Below are 22,560 nucleotides of genomic sequence, written 5' to 3'. Positions count from 1 at the left end.
ATAACACTAAACGTCTCTGAGAGCATTGGTGACCATTCTGCCGTTCGCATTCATCGCCGCTTCGCTCGCAGAACGCACAGCTTTGCCAAAGCTCTGCAGCCCCTTCCAGCCCTTCCCACAGAACCACAGAATGAGCTGGGTTGGAAGGGACCTCAAGGATCATGTAGTTCCAACCCCCCTGCCTGGCAGGGCCACCAAACATACACATTTACTAGATCAGGTTGCCCAGGGCCCCATCCAACCTGGTCTTGAACACCTCCAAGGACGAGGCATCCACAACCTCCCTGGGCAGCCTGTTCCAGGGCCTAACCACTCTCCTAGTGAAGAACTTCCCCCTAACATCCAACCTAAATCTTCCCTCTTTTAACTTAAAACCATTTGCCCGTGTCCTGCTATTGTCAGCCCTTTCGAAGAGTTTACTCTCCTCCTGGGAGTAAGTTCCCTTCCCGACACGTGGATGCCGTTTACCCTCCATCTCAACAAGGAAACCAGGCAGGAGGGCCGCGGTTCGCCTCGGGAAACAGAGACCCCGGGGGGCACCGCGGGCAGGAGGCCGAGCTGGCAGAACAGCCGGGCCCGGCTCGGGTAATGCGGGCGGCACGTAGCGCACAGCCGGGGGCACGGACGGCCCCAGCGGCCCCCGCCTCGCTCCGGGGCGGCTCCGAGCGGGCAGAGCCCCCGGCCTCGGCCCCCGGCAGAGGGAGGGGAGAGGAGAGCGGGGGAAGGCGACCCCTCTCGGGGGCCTCAGGCCCGCGGTGCCGCGGCCGGCCCGAGCCCTCCTTCCCCCGGCGTGGCCTCAGCCAGGCCCGCGTTCCCCCCCGCGTTCCTCCGGCCCCGCAGCGCCGTGAGGGGCCGCTGACAGCGCCTCGTGCGCCGCCTCTTCCCCCCACCCCACACGCACTGCCCCACGAGGGACCCGAGTTCGAAAGCACGGAGCGAGAAACCCGCCCCGGTTGGCTCGAAGGAAAGCGGCCAAAGCCTCACCGGGTCCGGCGGTGCTGCCTCCCGGGTACATGGCTCCGTGTGCGGCGGCGGAGGCGGCGCCAAGCTCCAGGTCCCTACCGCGGCGGCGGCCGGAGGGGAGGGAAAGGGAGGGAAAAGGGAGGGAGAGAAGCCCGAGCGGCGGTTACGCTGTGAGGAGAAGGGGGAGGAGAAGGAAAGAGGAGGGAGGGGAGAGGAAAAGAAAAGGGGGAGGAGGGGGGGAGAAAGGGGAAAAAAAAAAAAAAAGAAAAAAAAAAAAGAAAAAAAAAAAAAAAAGAGGGAAGAGGGCCGGGCCGACGCCGGGAAACCAGGTTACTCGGCGGCACTGAGGAGAGGGGAGCGGGGCGGGGGGAAGGAGGAGCCGCGCAGTCACGGGAAGGACCGCCCCGCCCGACGCCTCCGCCCGCCCTACGAGGGACACAGCGGGCGGGAAGCGAGATGGGGACCGCCCTTCCGCCGCCTCGTGCTCCACAGCACGGGATGGGATGGGGATGGGATGGGATGGGATGGGATGGGATGGGATGGGATGGGATGGGGATGGGATGGCATGGCATGGCATGGCATGGCATGGCATGGCATGGGAGCAGGATGGAGCCGGCAACGCGGTACATCGCTCCCAGCAGCCCGTGCTGCCTCTCTGTGTGAGTTGTGGATGTGAGGAGCCCTCCTGGCTGCCTGCTCGATGTGACGCTGATGTGACGGTCCAGGTGTGGAGCCCTCAGTACAAAAAAGAGATTTTGGAAAGGGTCCAGAGGAGGGTCACGAAGATGATCAGGGGGCTGGAGCACCTCCCCTATGAGGACAGGCTGAGGGAGTTGGGTTTGTTCAGCCTGGAGAAGAGAAGGTTGCGGGGTGACCTCATTGCAGCCTTTCAGTACCTGAAGGGAACTTACTCCCTAAACTCTTGGAAAGGGCTGACAATAGCAGGACACAGTGAAATGGTTTTAAGTTAAAAGAGGGAAGATTTAGGTTGGATGTTAGGGGGAAGTTCTTCACTAGGAGAGTGGTTAGGCCCTGGAACAGGCTGCCCAGGGAGGTTGTGGATGCCCCGTCCTTGGAGGTGTTCAAGACCAGGTTGGACGGGGCCCTGGGCAACCTGATCTAGTAAAGGTGTATGTTTGGTGGCCCTGCCAGGCAGGGGGGTTGGAACTACATGATCCTTGAGGTCCCTTCCAACCCGGCTCATTCTGTGATTCTGTGACAGTCCTGTCTAGGAAACCCAGCGGTGCCGCGGTGCCTTGTACAGCAGGGTCAGCTCTGGCCATCTTTTTTTGAAGTTTAGTGCGGGAGAATGAGAACTAACAGTTGCCATAACGTAAAGGAGACATCTTAAAGGACATCCAGTCCAACTCCCCCGCAATGAATAATGACACCTACAGCTCCATCAGCAAGCATTTGATTATCGGGTATATCAGTGCTAAAAAACGTTTTATCAAAGCTTGTGTACTTCAGTCAAGCATTATAACATAAAATTTCACTCATAAAATTGCCCTCCGTCAGAACACTCACAAGTGTGGAGCCTGCAAGGTGAAGAGGAACAGGACGGGGGCTCTGATGAATGTGTTATATCTTTCCACATGAAAGAAGAGCTCCTGGTGAAAATAACAAGCTCTAGAGCAACAGAAGATGGGTGAAGGGCTTAGAACTTCAAAAGCAAAAGGGTTTATCGCTGTGTGTACACGGCTGCAGACTTGCACAATCAGTTAAACAGTAAATCAGTTCGATAGCTGTGTTCAAACGCTGTTTCCATGTCTAGTAGTTGTTCCTTTGTGCTGCTGTGCTCTCCCAGGCCTATGAGGAGAGACTGAAGGAACTGGGGCTGTTTAGTCTGGGGAAGAGGAGGCTGAGGGGAGACATTATTGCTCTCTTCCAGTATCTGAAAGGTGCTTACAGTGAGAGTGGGGCTGGTCTCTTCTCACTGGTGACAGGTGACAGGAGGAGGGGAAATGGCCTCAAGTTGCACCAAGGTAAGTTTAGGTTGGATATTAGGAAACAGCTTACAGAAAGGGTAGTTAAATATTGGAATAGGGTCCACAGGGAGGTGGTTGAGTCACCATCCCTGGATGTGTTTAAGAGCCATTTGGATGTGGTGCTCAGGGACATGATTTAGCAGATTTAGTTAGTTAGGGTGGTATGGTAGGGCTGTGGTTGGACTCAGTGATCCTTAAGGTCTTTTCCAACCTGAGTGATTCTATGATTGTGTGATTTTACCAGAACAAAAGTGACAAAGACCACAACTATGACCCGACCTGACGTGTTCACCTGGCTACAAAGTCTCTGAGGGCCTGACTTCACTCAGAAAGGACTTTTATAGGGATCAATTGAAAGCTCTGACAAAGGTGCAGCACCACCTATTGGGGACATGGTGTGAGCTGTGTTACTGCTTCTAGTTGTACAGTGCCAGCTCCTTCCCTCTCTCAAGAGCCAGACAGGCTGATTCTGAGCAATACAAAACCTGATGGAGGCTCAGGGAATGGTGTTTTATTATTGATTGCATTTTTCAGACCAGTCTTTTCTCCATCTTGCAATTGACTTTTCCACACCTGCAGGTCCTACACCTGGCCCAGGTGTCGTGTTGTGTTTGGAAACTCTGCCTTCAAGGCACAGGTAGAAAACTTGGCCACTTCATCTGTGTGTATAGATACATATAGAGGTTTGTTTTCATCCTAACTCAATTCTGAGCTCCTACTAAGTCTCATCAGCGTCACTCAGCAGATGCAGTATAAACGACCCTGCTGCATTACCAAACTCTAGCACTCCGTGCTTCCTTGTGCTTAAAGGAGTCGTTTTGCAGCTCCTCCACGTACATCAATATAATCAAGGGGGATTTATTTAGAAATATAACAAAAAACCCAGAACAGATGGGGGCGATGAGGACCGCACGGCGCCGCTGTGGTAATGACGCCATCATCTCCCATCACTTCCCGCCGAGCTCCGATTGGCGGAGCTCGCCCCTCGGGCCCGCCCCCGCTTCTAGCGGATTGGACAGAGCCCTGGCTCGCGGGATCGCGATTGGCTGAAGGCTCCCTTATAAACCTCCCCCAGCGGCGGGCGCTCCCTTTCATCCCCGGCGTCTCAAGGTGCTGCGTCCTTCAGCTGAAGCTAAGGCCGTTTTCCCCCGGCGACTGGCACCGCGCCCCCACCGTTATGGCCTCCGTCTCCGAGCTCGCTTGCATCTACTCCGCTCTCATCCTCCACGACGACGAAGTCACCGTCACGGTGAGTGCGCGGCCTGCGGGCCTCTGCCACAAGATGGCGGCGGGGCCGCGGCATGGCCGGCGGTGCGGGGGGGGGTAAAGGCCGAGCCCTCAGCGCCGCTGTGTGTGTGTGTGACAGGAGGATAAGATTAACGCCCTCATCAAGGCGGCGGGAGTGAACGTGGAGCCGTTCTGGCCGGGCCTGTTCGCTAAGGTAAGTGCGAGCGAGGGGTGAAGGTTGTGCTACTGCAGCGCCGTGCTGACGGGACACGCGCCCTGTGCTCACGCGGTCTGGCCGGTACTCGTCCTCCCCAGGCTCTGGCCAACATCGACATCGGAAGCCTCATCTGCAACGTAGGAGCCGGTGGTGGAGCTCCAGCTGCGGCCGCTCCTGCGGGTGGTGCTGCTCCCGCGGGCGGTGGTGCTGCACCCGGTAAGTGCGCTGAGAACGGGGGGACAGGATGCAGTTGGCCTTTTTAGCCACCTGGGTGCACTGCTGGCTCGTGGTGCTGGCCCACTAACACCCCCACTAACAGATCCATTAGTTGCACTCTGAATCAGTGTACAGCACCGCTGCTGTCTCATGTTTGATGATGTCACTGATGCTGACACAGTACCTGCCCTGTAGAACTCACATTTCATAGAGGTGTGAAGGTGCTGTGCCCCTTTTCTGATAGTAGCGGGAGCACTGCTTTCACTGGGCCATGAGATGGGACTTGGTAGGATGTGTAGTCTTTGATAACTAAATCAGCTGATGGAAATGGGGAGTTTCTGACCACCTTTATCTTTTCTAGCCGAGGAAAAGAAAGAAGAAGAAAAGAAGGAAGAATCAGAAGAATCTGATGATGACATGGGCTTTGGTCTTTTTGACTAAATACTTTTGTATCTGCCTGTAATAAAGAACATTTGACCATATTTTTGTCTCTTAAATTAATGCTTCTCAAGGATGCCTGCATTACTTCCAGTGACAGAATTGGCTCTCAAGTGTGTGGTCATGTGGAGTTTTACAGCTGTCCTTGATGGTTCCTCATGCTCAGAGCTGACACATATGAGTAACTCAGCTCTTCCTTTCATTTACAGAGTGTGGATGGAGGGGAAAATGTTACCGCAGTGAGAATGGGGACGTGGTTGGGTTTAGCAGAAGTGCTGCCTCTTGGTTGTACCACAGTGACAGCTGTTGAGCTCTGGGCTCAAGGAAAGGCAGAAATGTTTTGCTGAATGCCCTTGCTGGGCTGGAGTAGCTGTAATTTAAGAAGCAGAGGGAAAGTCTTAAGAGTTCTCTGGGCTTCTGACCTGCAGCCAACCCCTCAACATGAGGTGCTGGAGTCTGTGTTTTTCCAGGAGTAAAAAAAGATAAGGAATGTTGCTGAAGACCTGCTTTTTTTGAAGGGTGAGCATGGAAAATGGTGGAACTGAGCTTACATAGTAATGTTAAAAGTATTACATTGCTGAACAGAGCACCTGGGCCAATCTAAGGGTTGTATTCATGCACATATAACTGCATTGTTTCCATGTAATATTCCAATGAAATGCTGACAGGAATAGAAGAGGGGGGGAGCTTTGTTCTGTGTCTGGAGCAGTGGTAAGAATGCTCTGTGCTGCCCCACCGCTGCACCCATTGGGGTGTTTTGGAAAGCACCTCAGTGGCAGCAGTCCATGCACCCCCAGTGCTGCTGAGAGCTTCCCCTGCAAACCATGTGGCTACCACCATTAAAGGAAGCTGGCTTTAAAAAAGATTTGAGGAGTGTAAGAACTAGCACAGACATCCCACGACTTGTACAAGTGGTAACGGTGCCCGCCTTGTTCCTCTGCTCTGCGATCAAGAGGAAACTGCTTTCTGAAGATGACTTAAATCTTGGATTTCTTCTTGGATACTCACTGCTGTTCCTCAAGTGAATCCTTGATAGTACACAGAAATACAGTCAGAACTTCACTGGTAACACCTTTTTAATAGGTCAAAGTAACTGTACAGTTCATTATATTCTTCCTGAGAATAATTTATATCCCTCAACAGCAAAAAGGGAGTGTGGTTTTTATTTTAACAGAACAGATGGCGTAATTGGAAAAACCAAGGAAAATCTAATTACAACTGCTCTACTGTAACTCCTCCCAGGCAAGACAGACAAAAGGATGGGTTAGTTCACTACAGGGGGCTTAAAATATTCAACATGGCTTTAATCTGTCTTTATAAATTATATAAAAACGGGGCGGGGGGGACATGAATGGTTACAGGACTCTTTAAGTGCAGCTCTGAGTTGCTCTGGTACAAAGCAGCATTTTCGCTTCCAAGGAAAACAACATCGCTACAAAAGAACTGGCACGTTATTTCTGGTGAAAAAGAAGAGAGTTTTTCCGTCGTGTCCTACAGCTATTTCCAACCAAAGGCGTCACGCATTCACATAAAAGTAAAAGGCAGGAAGATGAAGAGGGCTTTAGTTTGTCTCGAAATGACCCGACGTCTTGAAAATATAGCTTCTTTATTTTCTTTCTCTGTAAATTGTGATTAGCATATTGCGACGTAAGTGTTCTAATAAAAAAAAACAACAAGATTCCAGTCTGGATAGTTCTTTATACTGTGGGCAAGAATTCTCAGCCCTGAGGTTTCCCAGAATTCTTCACAATATCTCGCTCCGCTGCTCCAACAGTTCTGGCTCCCAAACTCCACGGCAGCTCTGGGCTGAGCGCGGCCGACGCCATGGAACGAACCGCCATTTCCCAAGGACTTCTATACAACTTCACCTGGTGATAATGCCGCTTTCTGAATCCCAGGCCAGCTTGGCTTTGTGATAAGAAGACGTGGTTAACCTTTTGTAATGGGAGAGAACCAACGGCTGTCAGTCAGGGCTGCTGAAGCAAGAGGCGCTGGAAAGCCAGGACCACGGCTGGGTTAATCCTCACTGCTGGTGGAAGGTGAACTAATCCTTTCGCAAGCAGAATTCTACAACAGACAGATGAAACTCTTCCCTCGGTGCTTAGTGTGGCCTGGACTGGCTGATCATTTTCAGTCTGGCTTGATCAATGACATCCAGCAAGTTCTTGGCATCCACAGCCAAAGCGTGAGCAGCCGTCAGCATTTGCTTCTTGTACTCCTGCTGCAGGCTGGTCATGACGTACTGCTGGGCCAGCTTCATCTTGTTAATGAGCTCAGCCAGGTCAGAGTTCAGCAGTTTCTGAGCCATCTCAATCTGGAACAACAAGAGTGGGTCAGCTGTGCAGTTTGGTAGCAGCGCTGCCTGCCCTCCCCAAGGAGGAACATCACCTCCATGAAACCTGAACAGCCCAAGAGATCCCCTTCAAGCTGGAGTCAGCACATGGGGCTGGTGACACTCTGCACTCAGATACCAAGAGCTGCCTTGTCAGCCGCCTGCTGCCAACCAAACCACATCACCAAGTTTTAGCTCAAGTTTAACTGTTAATATCTTGTGCTGGGTCTCCAGGTTCCTATTACCATCACCTTTACTGCCATCACTATTCTATCAGGTACAGGTTATTAACAGAGCAGTACAACTAAAGGCAGTACGATTCTCTAAGACAGCACTTAATTCTCTGGCTTTCTCATTACTACATTCATTCAAGGCTTTGGAGGAAAACAGTTTTAGTCCCGACTGTCGTGAGCTACATTGAAAGGTTCCAGTCATTTCTTATCCCAAATGAGGTTACTACGGGATATTTTCTCATTCAGCTGCACCACAGTATGCTCAATTACCCACACATTTAATGACTTTGTGTGCAAGCTGTATTGCATGGAAAGCTGGAGCTGTACTAACACCCAGATGGTCTCCCTGCTTTACAACACCCTCATCTAGTCTGAGCTTCCTGACTTGAGGCAATAAATACCTACATCCACACATCAATTTGATTCTAACAATCAAAATTAACCAAGAATTATAATCCAAGAGTTTGCAGTGCTTACTGAACACGAATATGTGTGTGTGTAAGGAAGAGAGGGCCCAAACACAGCCACCTGGCTGAGGCCAGCTCAAACTGCAATGGGTGAGTGGGGCTCTGCCTACCTCTCTGTGGGTGCTTGCAGGAAGCACTGGCAGCGACTCATCCACAGTTGCTAGCAAGGTTCTCAACGCCAAGCCAACCTCCTAAGGAGAAAAATGGATAAGTAAGGAAATAACAGAGGACAACCCAACAGGACATCTCTGCTTTGATTCAGTTGCCCCCCCTCACATACACTGACGATGTACACTGACCATGTAAGCACTCTGAACTAATAAAAACTTGGAATGAATAGAGTTAAAGCAGTGTTGCTGAGTGACTTTGAATCTCACAATCTAGAAGGTTGGAAAAGACTACTGAGATCATCTAGTCCGAACACCGACCCATCAGCACCACGCTCACTGTGTCCCTCAGTGCCATACCTCCATGTTTCTTGAACACCTCCAGGGATGGAGACTCCACCACCCCCCTGGGCAGCCTGTTCCAATGCATCACCACTCTTTCTGAGAAGGCATTTTTCCTAATATTCAACCCAAACCTCTCCTGGCACAACTTCAGTCTGTTATTGTCCTATCCCTGTGACCTAGGAGAAGAGGCTGATCCCCATCTCACCACAGCCTCTTCTCAGGCAGTTGAAGCAATAATATCTTCCCCAAATCTCCTCCAGATTAAACAATCCCAGTTCCCTCAGCTGCTCCCTATAAGACTTGTGCTCCAGATCTCTCACAGCTTCACTGTCCTTCCCTGGACACACACCAGGGCCTCGATGTGCTTCCTGTAGCAGACCCACAATTCCTTGTTTCACAGCATCAAAACATGCCAAAGGGTGCATTATAAAAGTTCCTTTTATAAGGGAAATGCAGAGATGTTGCACAACTCCCTGTTAACAAGAACTCTGTCATTAGTTCTTGTTCATTAGTTATTGTTCATATGTCATTTGTGCCATGTTCAAAATGGCATCCTTACCTTTACCATGGGCACGTACTCCTCCGGCGGAGCTGGCTGTATTTTACTGGACATCTCTATGACAGCTTTCACCAGCCCGGTTACATTCTCATACACTTTGTCATTGGAGCGGTCCAGGTTGGCTGTAGGAGGAGGGCTGATTTCCTGCGGCTTGATCTGGAAGCAGAGACAGATTGTTGAGCCTCCTGTGCCCAGCAGGTGGGGCTCAGCAACATCCCAGCCTACAGAGATCACCAGGAGCAGCCACCCCAGGCCCGCTGAGCACATTTACTCATGGGTCTGAAGGAAGTTTCCTTCAGGCTTCCTGACTGAACCTGATCTCTGAATGACTGAAGAGTCTACCAAAAATTCTCTGAAGAGCTCCCAGTGCAATTCCCACAGCAAAGGAAACTCAAGAAACGAGGAGTATGGAATACCTGATGTATCAAAGTAGTTCACTACTGATGGACAAATTCCATTACAATTAGGTGTCACGTCCCTTGTTACAGGAAGTTACTTTCTCCACTACCACTGTATGCCATGCCCAAGCAAACACTTGGGGGAGAGAAGGGTGAGGAATTGCCCATTTCCTTCCTACTGGTCACACAGTGGCCCTACAGATCAGGGCTGGGCTCATGGCATCGCAGCCCCACAGATGCAATAACCACTGGTTCCCATAACTGAACCCTGCTACAGAGATGCTTCACTTACACAGATGAAACCATAAAGTACTTGGGTGAGAGTCTGTCTAACGAAGGAGTGCAGGATTTGGTGCATTACGATTCCCATTTTTTGCATTTCACAGATTGGTTACTGACAACTGTTACAGAGATTCAATCTGGCACACTGACTGGAAAATACCTTAGGAGAGGGAACATTGCAATTGCTGCAATCAGCAGGGAAGGGCCGTGATTCTAATTGGTTTCAGCGATCAGAGAAGTTAGGAGAATCATCTCGCAAAGTCGCATGCAAAGACATTTTGGAATAGGGCGCGTATACACGTTCACGCACTGCTTACCCTCCATGGCTATTGTTGAGCAGAATGTGGGGGAAGGTTAAAGAAATTTACCAAAAGAAGGGAAAAAAGAAAAACAATATTAATAAAACTCAGCAGGAGAACAAACACAACAAACCAAAACATGTGTAGCAATAAGAGACCAGTTAAAAAGCCTGCAACAAAAAACGCATCCTCAACAGTATCCGCAGTCATTCGGGTTAGCTCATGGTGCATTTGTTACAGAGGCACCATGTGCTGACAACTGCTGTGCACCTGCATAGAAGTGGAAGTGTTTGCCATGCACCCATGCTAACTTTTTACTGAACACGTGGGGAAGAGATCATGCAAAGCTTGACAGGAGCAAGCCAGTCTGGCAAGGAGCAAAGGGGTGAGAGGAGCAAAGGGCCTCTGCAACAGTGGGAAAGGTGTCCTGAGAAACCCTGCTCCCTTTACAACACTAGGGATCTGTCACAATAGGAATTACACAGTCGCATAACTGTGCAGCTCTTGCAGTTGACGATGAGCCACGGTCATGGTTAAGAGCTACCAAGAACCCAATCTTAATGCATTCTATTCAACCCACTGAATTCCTGTGACCGGGACCCAAAATTTCAGAGCATGGACATCTGCAGTTCTTAATAATCAATGTTTTCCTGTTCTTATAACTAACATCAACATTACAGCAAGCTTTCATGTCAGGGGTTTCCTTGTGTGAGCTGGCTGCCTTGGCCTCAGCAGGTAACACTGCACTACCTTCTTCCTAGAGCCCCTACAGCTCCCAGAGGGTAAGCAGGTCAAAACCCCTGATTTTCATTTTTCTCCCAGAAAAGAGAAAACTGAGTCTGAAATGAACCCCAGAAGCATCTTCAGTTGAGGTCTGCAGACACTAACAGAACTACGACCTATTAGAAGTTAATGAGCTGTTTTCTTGGGTGTAAAGACCATCCAATTTCAGGAAATTCTTGACAGATAAAACAGGACAAGATCAGAACTTCTTTTCCACTTTCCAAGAAGTTATTTAGTACATAAACCTTGCTTATATTGCTAACTTTGGTTGTTTGGGTTTGTTTGTTGTCAAAGGATGTACTGCAGAAAACATCTTCATGTTCTAATACCAGCAATTCGAAAGGAAATTGTAGAGTAGCCACATTCAGTAACACATCTACTACTGCTTTTTCATATTATCTGAGGCTCGGCAGCTTGAAATGCACAGGTTTGCAATAAATAATCCTGCCTGAACTTGCCAGTGCTGATTCTTAAATACTCAGATAATCTCCAAAAATAGAGAGCATGAGTGAGACAGGCAGTGGCTGAAGGACTGATTTGTGCTGCACACACTGCTGTGATGGTGAGCTCTAAACTTCATGGCCAGATGACCTGGATACTGTCTGTATTTTCTTAAATCACCTAAACCAAGTAAACTACGACTGTATCCGCTCCTACCGCGATGTGGAATCCAGTTCTTCATTATAGGCAACTGAACTGAGATGTGTATGTATCAGCTGCACTTCTGTTAGAATATCACTGGCAGAGAAGCTCCAACCACTATTATATCTACCTGCTAAAAACGGTGAATGACAGAAACAGCTTCCTGGTTCCACTCAGGAGGCCCTGAGGTCACTCATGTTTCTATTTCCTTAAGACTAGAAAAGTAAAGGAGTCCCAAAGTCAGGGAACAAAAACCTGGGGGCATCATTTAAAAAAGTGACTGGCACACTAAAGATGAGTAACAGCAGACACAGCTTCATAGCACCCTGCAGCCCCTCTGCTAGAGAACTACCTGAAGCTTCACTTCTGGATTTATTACCTGTTTACTGGAGATGAGACAACAAATCACAAAGCATCTCAGTTAGGCATCAGAAAGTGCTGACTGTACTGTTTTTCCTCTGTCCTTGCTCCCTACAGCCAGTAGAGCTTTAGGAGTCAAAGTGCTGCAACAGAAGCATTCTGAGTATGGGGATCTTAAGTGTGCTCTGTGCTCCTTCCTGCCCAGCAGAGCTATGTGAGAGACATCATATGCTCCTCAAACTACAAGAAGCTTTCCTGAGAAAGTTCTAGGTGAGGAACATGCTGAATCCCTCACAGAGGACATGGGCAGAGCAGTTAACTCCCCATTTCTCACCGCGTGTTTGTCCCACAACAATGTTTACTTGGGAAGATCAGTCACTTCTGCTTTCTGTGGCCTCTACTTGAGCTGAACTATCTCTACAGGGTAATGTGTTATTCTCTGAGACGTGTTTTGTGTCACTGAGCACCGTACCTTCACGCCTTCATTGTAGCTGTCCACGGGGCTGTTCAGGCTCGCGAGGCTGCCCAAGTGGGGGGCTCCAGGGCGAGGGGGCTTCTTTGGTGGAGCGGCGTGATCTGGTTAACCAAACAAGTGGCTTGTTAGAGCTCCAAAGTATCACATGAACCCACATCACTGCAGGCTGTCAGCATTACAAAGGCTATGGCTGCTTTAGTGTAATGATAGAGGAGATGTGTCGTACAGAAGGTCCACTGTTTGCACGAGCTATGCTTTAATTGTGTTTCTACTCGAGAAAAGCAGAGACAAAAAGGTGTTACGGAACTCCTCCATCAATGAGTTTTAGTAACGTACTTTGAAAATCTCCTTGTGGGATTACTGCCAAGTCCTACTAACTCAGTACGCCCAGCCCAGACCTGCAGGAGCTTTGTACCACTCTGCACCACACTGAGTGCCTCACATGGTGCCTGAGTTCGAAGAGTGTTTCGATAAAGCTCTCAGACACATGGTCTGATTTTTGGGTGGTCCTGTGTGGAGCCAGGAGTTGGATTTGATGATCTTTATCGGTCCCTTCCAACTTGGGATATTATGTGATGCTTCCAGGCTGAAATCTCAGCTGTGACTCACTTAAGATAACCTGAAGTTTCACAGTCTTAATCTCTGTTTTGCATGTCAGAACTCCACACACGGCGGAGTCCTACAAGGTGATTCAGTCTCGTCTAGACAGTTCCTGGCTGTTGAAACACTTCCTTGGATTTGCTGACTAATCTCTGTGGACTGCCTGGGGAATTTCAGCAGCAGAACACCTCTGTGCAGTTATCCATAACCAAAACCACCCCCTTGTATGGAAATCCTGACATTCACTTGTTGTTAGTGCTCAGAGATGTGTAACCAAGGATTTCAGATAACATTCTATGAACTTTGTGCTTACCTGGTTTACCCACAGGCTGATATATGTGCTGGTTACCAGCCTGCAAGATAAAATATACATTTATAGCAGTTACTACACAACTTCACTAGCAAATTTTTACCAACTGAAAACAGGCAGCTCAGCACATATTCCCAACACTTAAAAATACTTCCCTATTCACCATCACTACCTATGATCCTAACTGCACTTATATACAATTATACAGTAAGGAAGTTATTTTCAGTTCTTTTGTATTGCTCAGGACACCTGCATGTAACACTTTATCCTTCACTGCTACTCAAACATGCTGGCCCATCCATAGCAGTTTCTCTTCTTTATTCAGAGATCAACCTGCAGAAGTCAAAGTGCTGATGGAGAAACAGGAAAGCAGCAATTAGAAGCCCAGGGTATTTCTGCATGGCTGAATAGTGTCAATATCTGCAAAGTCAAAGTACTTCCTTCCACCAGGACCTAAGGAAGCCACTTCTTCATCACATTAAAGATGACCTTCCAAGAACTTAAGAGTTCACTGTTAGTGGTATGAAAACATAAGCATCTGTTTCAGCTTGACTTCAGCTCCGGAGAACACTATCACAGTCACTGTCTGAGAGCGTTAACTAATTAGCTTTACTTTCTGACCTTTTAAGCACGACTTTCTGAACCTTACTCTATTTTCAGGAACACACTCAGGTAACTGGGGCAGCAGCAGGACATTCTCTATCCCTGGCTCACCTCTTCAATAACAAACCCAAAGGATATCCACAATCTTAGTTCAGCATTTTTAGAACATTTTTAGTCCCTGTTTTAGAACTACAGGAAGCTCTGACAAGGCTGCTGTGGGTTTTTTAATACTTTATGAAGCTGTTTTCAGCTGCTCAAAACATTATCAGTTTTTAACTGCCTGAAATGAAAGTCCTAATTCTAAATCCATGTCAAGTTAGTTCTATCTGTAGTTCTTCTGTGGGCTCACAGAATAATGTACTGCACAGGGAGAAATCTGGAAAGACACTAAGGAATTCTTACAGTTTGATAGTTGATATAATAGCAGGATACTCAAAGCTCCAAGCCCTGACGCTCTTCTGCTGTTCTCACATCTCTCTGAAACCCTTTGGCTACCATCTCATACTCTGTCGTGCCACTATTTATCTTGCTCACCCTGCTAACCTGGCTATTCCAAACCTGAGAACCCTGGGGAGAAGAGGAAGGAGGTTTAGTTCCACTGACAAAAAATCATGATGTTTACTTCCAGTTTATTATTAAAAGTATGTTGAAAGAATGTGAGCCAAGTTATACACTGCTCCTTATTTCTCATCCTCTCAATGCGGAACTGAGATTGACTCATGGGTTTACCTCTTAGATTACCCATGTGGAGTCATGAGTTGGACTTGATTCTTGTAAATCCCTTCCAACTCAGGATATTCTAAGCAATGGCATTTCCAACTGCAAATGAACTCTAACAGTTACGTTTCAAATGCATTAAGAAATGTGCAAAAAAAATGCAAAAGCAAATCCTGGAACTGAATTAAGAATCTCTCCTGCAATGCGTTTTGTCAACAACCTGTTCTCTTGCTCAAGTGGGGTGAGTCCTACCTCACCTGGGAACACAGGACATCCCCTAGAAGCAGTTCGGGATGCAGGTTTTTAATCTAAGCCCAGGCAAAGAAAACTTGGAGCTCGCTGCCTCCAACATCAGACTTCTGACATGACCTCAAGATCTTCTTGCAGCACTCCCAAGTAGCACAAAATGCAGCAATACTTCACTCGTTCTTATAATCAGATGCAACAGCAGTGAAGACCTAACAAGTAACTGCTCCAGGTTCGTGGAAAAAATCTTAGCAGCTTCCAAACATGAGTAACCAACTCCCAGAGACTGTGCTGCAATGTGTGATTCATGACTCTACTTTGCAAATGCAGCAAGAGTCCCTAAACTCTCTTAGTAGTTAAGAAATACTGAAGTCAAATAGAATTGCAGCCCAGATGAACAAGGAGAGTCAATTTAAGACATCGACTTCCAAGAGAAGCTTTGAAGGTGATCCCTGGAGACCATCGCTGGATGAAGCATTGAGTTTCTGCCCTTAGTGGTCCCCAGCCTGACCCCCCTTTTCTAATGGTATGATTCAGAGGTTCCAATGGCAATTAAACAATTGGAGAGATGTTTTTATTCAAACGGGCAGCAGTTATGCCAGTAAGAATGAGCACCGCAGCTGTTGTCTGACAATAAAGGAATGGCTGTGGGGGTTATTCCATTTGTTTCACTGCGGATCATTTACCCTAAACAGAGTTCTGAGTAATACAACAGTAACATTTACATTCCTTGTAAGAGAACCCTTCAGATATTTAAACAACTGCAGAGATTATTTTAACCCCGCTTCCTGTTGACAGAAGTTTCAAAAAGCATTTTCAAAGGAAAGGCCCAGCCATACATCACAGGCACATTCAAAAATAATTGCAACAAATTTGCAGAAACACTGCAGTATTGTTTCAAAGGGAAACAACCAACAAACCCCAAATCCATCCAAGCGCTGCATGACCAAAGCCTGTCACTGTTCTGTTGTTCCCACAGAAGCTGAGCTCCTTGGATAGCTGCAGAGCCATGTAATAACAGTGGAAACATTTAGCAAAAAGCTTTAAATCATCTCTTGTAATAAAAGACAGCATGTTCTACCAGGATGTTGGACAAAGGGCCAGGAGATGAAAGGACCCCACAGATACTTACTGGGCCCTGGAGACCTCCGTCCTCCCGCTCGATGCTGCCTCTGGAGAGCCGCACATCGGGTTTCTGAAACACAAATCACAGGATCATGGAATGGCTTCGGTTGGAGGGGACCCCAGAGATCACTGAACTCCAAGCTCCTGCTGTAGGCTGGTTGTCACACACCAAGTCAGTTTGCTTAGTGCCCCATCCAACCTGGCCTTCAACACCTCCAGGGATGGGGCACCCACAGCTTCCCTGGGCACAATTTCACGCTGTGTTCTCTGACACAACCTAGGCACTAAACATCTCAAGAGGCAAAGCTATTGAAAAATGAACACTGACAAGCACAAACGTCACTGCATTCAGTGTGTTTCTAGAACAACAGCTCCCAAAACCTTCCGACACACTCCCAAAATTGCTTCTTGGCCACCCTTTCTCAGCATGAGTGAAAAATGCTGTTTATTGCCAGCACCATTTCCATAACACAACACTGGAAAACATGCATTTTCTATTTTCTCAAAGGCACAAAAGTTGTTTTTAAACAACTGCTCTCCTCCCAGCAGCAAAATTTCAACCACAGGACAAGAAACGCTGTGAGTTAATTCCTGCTTCCTGCTCAGAAGGCTTCTACGCACTTGGCTCCCGCTAGAAGGCCGCAAATGGGGCCCAGTGACAGAGCGCTGCACACACTGTACTGGATATAGGAAGCTAACGTAGATGCACAGATGCACAACTATCCTGAAAAATTAACTTGTGTTCTATCTGCTTTAAGTGACACAGAGAAACTTGGGGCTTGTTTTAAAATAGAAGACTAAGAACAACCCCAAATTCTTCTTGGTCCATTTCTCCCACCTCCCACCAACACCAGGTGTATTGTATTTATTCTTCAAGGACAGCAATTCTTATGTAGAAAGAAAAAGGAAGAGCTGATGTGAAACCAAGGTTCATTGCGACCTGAAGGCACAAGCTATGCAAAATCAGGGTGCTTTTTCTAGCACAGAATAGCAAACTTAATGTACTGTTCTATGGAACCGCACAAGGTATAAATAAAATGTATATCTATATATAATGTAATATAACATGTATGTACACACACACAACAAGATGTTTAGAGAAATGCCAACAAATATTGACTGTAACTAAGCTCGCTCCACAAAAATGAGCTTTCAGGGTCAGTTTTGGGGGACAAATGTATTTCTTTCCCATTGAAAGCTACTCAAGATCCCCTTCCTTCCTTCTTTCTAAAAGCACTACAGAGTAATTCCAATTCACATACCCTGCTAAATGATCCTAAAGAAACAGCATGGCAGGCAGATCAATAACACAAATATCGATGCCATTAAAACCACAGAGATTGCTCTAGCAGTCTGTATGAAGGGTTTATTCTGTGCATTTTCATTCAGTCTTCTGCAGACAAAGCAAGGCACAGTCAGATCTACTGCCTGAGAGAACTGAAATGAGTTGTGACACTCAGAGTAAGTTTTAGCTGAAGTAAATAGCTATTCTTGCTTAATTTCTATTACACCGATGTTCACAGTTTGTCATCATCTCACTTCAATTTCTAGACAGGAGTTGCCTAAAGTCTTTGGGAACTGCTGAAGATTAATTCATTTGCTAAACTGTTTTACAGTAAAGGAGGTATCTCAGATCAAACACTCGTCTTTTTAAACATTATAGAATTGCTTGGGTAGGAAGGGATCTTAAGCACCATCTGGTTGTAACTTAATAGCAACTCTCCTAAGTGGATAGATTTTTAATTGAATAATATACCTTTCACAGTCAGAACGGGGCTAATGAATTTAATTTTAGCCCCTAATGTGGCACTACACTGCAATGTGGGGCTGAATTCTTAGTACCAAGCTCCATCAGCTCAGTTCAATGCCACATTTGATTGCTGAAGTCAGCTATCTGAAATTTTTGAATCATAGAATTACAGAATCATAGAATTACCCAGGCTGGAAAAGACCTCGAAGACCATCAAGTCCAACCGCAGCCTAACCGTAGTACCCTAACTCTTAACACCCCTCTGCTAAATCATATCTCTGAGCAGTCTGGAAGCATCGAGGGTCCCTTTTCAGACAGGATGCATACATCCACAAACTGGAACCCAATCTTGACTTGCAGTATTTCTGGTCGCTCGCTAATAAAAGAACATGCACGCCTTGGCATTCTCAGGACATGCCAAACTGTAATATCTCGGTGGGAATTTCTCAGGCTAAAAATTAAAATCTTATTTTAGCATCAGTTCACATCAATTATATTTGAGCTGCAGTTCTCAGTGTCAAAACAGGACAGATACTAAACCACAGCTATGTGGGAATTTCAGTGAAAAACAAAACCAACACGATAAGGAAACTATGCGAGTTATTTCTTCTCAACGTCCCAGAAAAGAGCTACACATTTCCGAGTACAACTCTACTCCATCTGCTGAGGAGTTACTCAAAGGCCTGAGCACATACATCTTTATTTTATATAATGGGGAGCAATGCCAGATACCATTACTACAACCACAACCCCTGATAAGCAAACTAACAGCCGTCAGTTATGTAGACTCCTGTGTACCATCACCACCTCTGCTTTCCCAGCTGTGCTTAGGGATGATTCTCCTCCTGGGTCAAATTCCATATTAAAAGATATACTCTCCTAGAAACAAAATATACACATATAAAAGAATTCAGACAGCTTCTGACTGTCCCAGATATTGGCCTTAACTAAAAAAAAAAAAAAAAATCAAAGCATTCTGAAAGGGCTTTTAAAAATTACTTTAGTTCAATGAATGCATCGATTAGCTTTTAAATTACTTCTCCATGTGAGAAATCAGGCAGATTAACACGTACACAGCATGCCCTAGCAGAGTAATTCAGTGCTTCAGCTCTGATCTTCTATGCACACATAGCGTATGCTTTACATTAAGCACAAGCACTACAGGATGTGTGCCAGACTGTGGGGTAATAGGCCAAATATTTCAGTTCCAGTGAGTTGTGAATGCCAGCAGTGAAGTCTATCTGCAATAGTAGAGCGCTGCATTTGGGGATGGAGGTTGCTCATTTGGCTTCTATGAGCTTTGCACTACATCAGTGTAAAATCTCAATCAAACTTGGTCAGTTTTATTTTTTGGAGTGGAAATATTCATTGTGATTGCAGGATCATTTGAGGGGGAAGTTCTTCACACAGAGAGTGGTGAGGTGCTGGAACAGGCTGCCCAGAGAGGCTGTGGATGCTCCCTGGAGGTGTTCAAGGCCAGGTTGGATGGGGCCCTGGGCAGCCTGGTCTAGTACCACACCTGGAGGTTGGTGGCCCTTCCTGTGGCAGGAGGTTGTTTCCAGGAGGCACTGATATCCAAAGCAATTTTACCAAGATGGCATGAAAGGCCGCAGCTTTAACCACTGCCTTTCATTTCAGTGGCCCCTCCAAATCAGAGGATGGGAGTTAATTCTGAAACAATTCCCCCCTGAAACAAATCCCCCACCTCCCCTATTTTCTTCTCACTTCCCAGCAGATAAATTTGGTTCAATTTTAAATTTAAAACCTCCTTTTCAGTTCTTACACAACAGATTTATTTTCACTCACGAGCTTCCTATGAAAAGAGATCTGTTTATTTTCCCTTTATACAGCAGAATTGCTGAATTCTGGATTCTGTTCAATGCTGCAGCTTGCAAACAACATCTCTATCTCCTTTCACATACCATTTATATGTTCTCAAAGGACTGTTTTCAGACAAATCACATAGATCTCATCCTCTCTGAAGACTGCTGCATTTCCATTTCAATGTCACTGCCATTTCATTCTTCATCTTGGGTGTCTCTTCTAGCAAACACAGAATCAGTGCTGTTCATCTTTGTCCTAACATGTTATGAGGTGTAGTTATTCTTTGCAAAAACACTGATAGATATTATATCATGAACAAGCCAGTGTTACTCCGGGGAGATAAAAATTGTGCTAACAGAAACCCCAGTAAGGATTTTTCTCCTCATTACACAGCATCTCACATTAAATGATTTGCAGTCTCTGTGAGTCCAAGTCTCAATTGTAGAAATGAGATGTAAGATAAACTGTAGGAGTCTGAATACTGCGTAAATAGAGTTGCTTTTGAAAGCAGCCAGCCTTAAACTAAGAACATGGGGCTGTAGAGTTACATAAGTTAAACATTTAAATCTGGCTCTCCTCTCTCTATTGTTCTCTGTGACTAAAAGGAAAACTGTTCTTCTGAAACCTAAAGCAGGGACAGGAGAGCCACACTTCAGCCAGTGCCATCAAAACCTAAAGGTTAGTCTTCCTGCAGAACACTCTCTCAAAGCACGTGAGACAGAACACTCGCTGATAAAATAAACTGTCTCCCTTCAGACTTGGAGAGGTTTTAGTGAAGTCCCTTTCTGGGCAGAAGAAATGTCAGTTCTTCATTAGAGACCATGGGGTAAACAATATGAACATGTATAACATATATTAGACTTCTACACTGGACTCCCGTGTTTGGTATCTCATGTATAATCTCTGGATGTTCTTCAGGAGAAGGGCAAGGCCTACAGGACTGCTTCCTCACAACGACTCTTCTACTGTCTTCATTTCTTCAGCACAAAACCTAGAAAACCATGTTCCTTTTTCAAGAAATAGCCATGTTTAAGCAAGTTCCCTGGGCGACGTACCGTGCTATGGATTCAAATAGACCCTGTGATTATCACTACAGCTTGTTCAACTTCTGTCACAGTTTGTAACAGGCATTAAATCATATCCCCCACACCTCTATACTGAAAACATTAGCGTGGAAAGACCAAGAATTTAAGTCTCCAGTGAATTCTAATTCCCCATTTTGTCCATTTAACTCCATGCTTACTCCATCTCAAACTTACTCTTTTTGCCTTTCCAACTGTTTAACATTTATGTTGGGTTTACAACCAAAACCAGCTCTGGCAAAGCTACCGAGTTGTAGAGCTCACAAGCTCACGAGCACTTTCTATTTCCTTTCAATAGGAGGTGATAGTAGTGATGGTATCTCCTCAGCAGTGCACTATTATAGGGCAAAAGAAAAATCAACAAGCAGCAATCCGGGGGATGTTAAAACATCTTGATGGTCCTGGGGCTGAAGCAAAGCAGAACACTGAGCGCTACAAATAATTAGCACCAAGTCTGCAGAAGGTGGAAGCTCCCGCACAACCCACTGCCACCACATGAAGTTACCATGTCTCATTCTCAAGAGGCATTCTATTAAGGGAGCATTCTTGGGGCAATGCATTAATCCCTCAAAAAATCCTTTACAATCTTGTAAATTGTAATCCACATCCATGAAAGTCACAAACAGTTGGGGCCATTCAGGACTGGAAAAGCTAATGCCTAAATTAGGCAAGAAGTTTTCATTTCCCCTCCCTTGTAACACATCTGACAAAGCAATCTGGGTACAGTGGTTTCTCTATCATCATCGAATGGTAAACCACAGATTTCCAAGGGTGCTTACAGAGAAAGAAGCCAAAAGCAAGGTTCATTGCCTTTTAATCAGAAGTGACATTGTATTTCTGTCACAATCCACATCTTAGCTAGAACACACAATGGGCATGGAGGCATCTACCAGCAGCTCTCATCTGCTAGTAGAGATTTATCCTACCCTTAGTTGCTCATCAGACGTTCAGATGAGCAGATCTAATGAACACCCTAAGAGACACTTAGGTAATTCAATTGGCAAAGAATGAGGTCTCAGTAACACTGTCTACATTTAAGATCTGCTCTTTGTTCCTTCCCATTCACATCCAGTAGAATAAAGCATAGATTCTTACTTCCAAGGGACTCAATTTACTGTCTTCAACATCCCTAAAAGATGGCTTTAAATGCAGTGAGACAATAATAACCAGCAAATGTTGGTCTCCAAAATAAAAATAAGCCACCTGGTCAATTACTCAAACTTAGCTCTCACAACCAACTTACCACACTTGCATTGATACAAACATGCTAACTACATGTGAAAAGAAAAGTTTCAAATCAAAATGTTCCTTGAAATACACTTGAAACTGTATGTGTGACTGATGCATGTCACAACCCACACCACACCACTGCCATTCACCTATCAGTGATGCTCATGGACTCATAGGCTCCTCAGCATGAACCTATACAGGAAAAATATCAGCTATTTGGGTTTGGCTCTTTTCAGCAGTGCCCAGTGCCAAGACAAGAGGTAATGCACACAAAAATGGAACCCAAGAGGTTTTATCTAAACATCAGGAAACACTTCGACACTGTGTAGTGAACTGATGTTGTGGAGTCTGCTCCTTGGAGATCTTCAAGAGTCACCTGGATGTGTGGCCTTGGACACCCTGCTGTAGGTCTCCCTATCTCAGCAGGGACTGGACCACATGGACCCAAAGGTCCCTGTCAACCTCAGATATTCCGTGCTCCTCTGGTTCTGTATTTGTAGCACAGGATATATTGACTAGCTGAACACTTAAAGATAAATCTGAATGAATGAATGCATGAATGAAAAGAAACCACAAAACAAAGCATTACCAGGAATCGTTCCTCTTTTTCAAGCCAGCGTTGATCTTCTTCCATCTCTTGCTGTTGTCGTATTAATCTCTCCTCCATGAGATGTGTGGGTAGAACCTGCCCCATTCCTCGTACATCCAAAGTGCCTGAATCCTACAAAACAATTGAGTTTAT

General features: G+C 46.3%; 3 protein-coding genes and 1 long non-coding RNA gene across 30 annotated transcripts in view; 2 read left to right on the top strand and 2 right to left on the bottom strand.

Annotated features, from left to right (window-relative positions):
• The window catches only part of AGO2 (argonaute RISC catalytic component 2), a 41,434-nt gene extending 40,077 nt beyond the window's left edge, over positions 1 to 1,357 (bottom strand). The window contains exon 1 of one of the 4 annotated variants that reach the window (XM_015856389.2): positions 985 to 1,357. In XM_015856389.2, coding sequence (XP_015711875.2) covers positions 985 to 1,015 — 31 coding nt within the window. In that variant the 5' untranslated portion in view covers positions 1,016 to 1,357. Of the gene's footprint in view, positions 1 to 468; positions 491 to 984 lie in introns of those variants that run through there. The other 3 variants (XM_085539304.1, XM_085539306.1, XM_085539305.1) reach the window with 3 other exon arrangements.
• LOC146761662 (uncharacterized) lies at positions 917 to 3,655 on the top strand. 2 transcript variants are annotated; one of them, XR_014943288.1, is made up of 3 exons: positions 917 to 1,054; positions 2,855 to 2,948; positions 3,531 to 3,655. It is a non-coding gene; the product is annotated as an uncharacterized LOC146761662 (long non-coding RNA). The 2 variants fall into 2 exon arrangements; XR_014943289.1 differs by lacking the exon at positions 3,531 to 3,655 and adding an exon at positions 3,196 to 3,319.
• Positions 3,656 to 4,038: 383 nt separating this feature from the next.
• On the top strand, positions 4,039 to 5,093 carry RPLP1 (ribosomal protein lateral stalk subunit P1). Its single transcript, XM_015856388.2, has 4 exons — positions 4,039 to 4,200; positions 4,318 to 4,392; positions 4,494 to 4,611; positions 4,973 to 5,093. Exons 1-4 carry the CDS (start codon positions 4,129 to 4,131, stop codon positions 5,050 to 5,052), a joined length of 345 nt encoding a protein of 114 aa, XP_015711874.1. The 5' UTR covers positions 4,039 to 4,128; the 3' UTR covers positions 5,053 to 5,093.
• Positions 5,094 to 6,107: 1,014 nt separating this feature from the next.
• PTK2 (protein tyrosine kinase 2) overlaps positions 6,108 to 22,560 on the bottom strand; it is a 151,238-nt gene continuing 134,785 nt past the window's right edge. For 18 of the 23 annotated variants that reach the window (XM_085539299.1, XM_085539296.1, XM_085539291.1 and 15 more), the window contains 7 exons: positions 22,408 to 22,539; positions 15,940 to 16,002; positions 13,245 to 13,284; positions 12,329 to 12,432; positions 9,093 to 9,248; positions 8,192 to 8,272; positions 6,108 to 7,363 (listed from right to left, as the gene is read on the bottom strand). In XM_085539299.1, coding sequence (XP_085395425.1) covers positions 7,151 to 7,363; positions 8,192 to 8,272; positions 9,093 to 9,248; positions 12,329 to 12,432; positions 13,245 to 13,284; positions 15,940 to 16,002; positions 22,408 to 22,539 — 789 coding nt within the window. In that variant the 3' untranslated portion in view covers positions 6,108 to 7,150. Of the gene's footprint in view, positions 7,364 to 8,191; positions 8,273 to 9,092; positions 9,249 to 10,089; positions 10,099 to 12,328; positions 12,433 to 13,244; positions 13,285 to 15,939; positions 16,003 to 20,393; positions 20,498 to 22,407; positions 22,540 to 22,560 lie in introns of those variants that run through there. The other 5 variants (XM_085539293.1, XM_085539292.1, XM_015856383.3 and 2 more) reach the window with 2 other exon arrangements.

This window comes from Coturnix japonica, chromosome 2 (assembly GCF_054131305.1).
Source record: "Coturnix japonica strain WE chromosome 2, WE-NBRP24, whole genome shotgun sequence".
Taxonomy (NCBI): Eukaryota; Metazoa; Chordata; class Aves; order Galliformes; family Phasianidae; genus Coturnix; species Coturnix japonica.
Note: the sequence above shows the minus strand (reverse complement) of the source record. Positions and strands in the feature narration are given on the sequence as shown.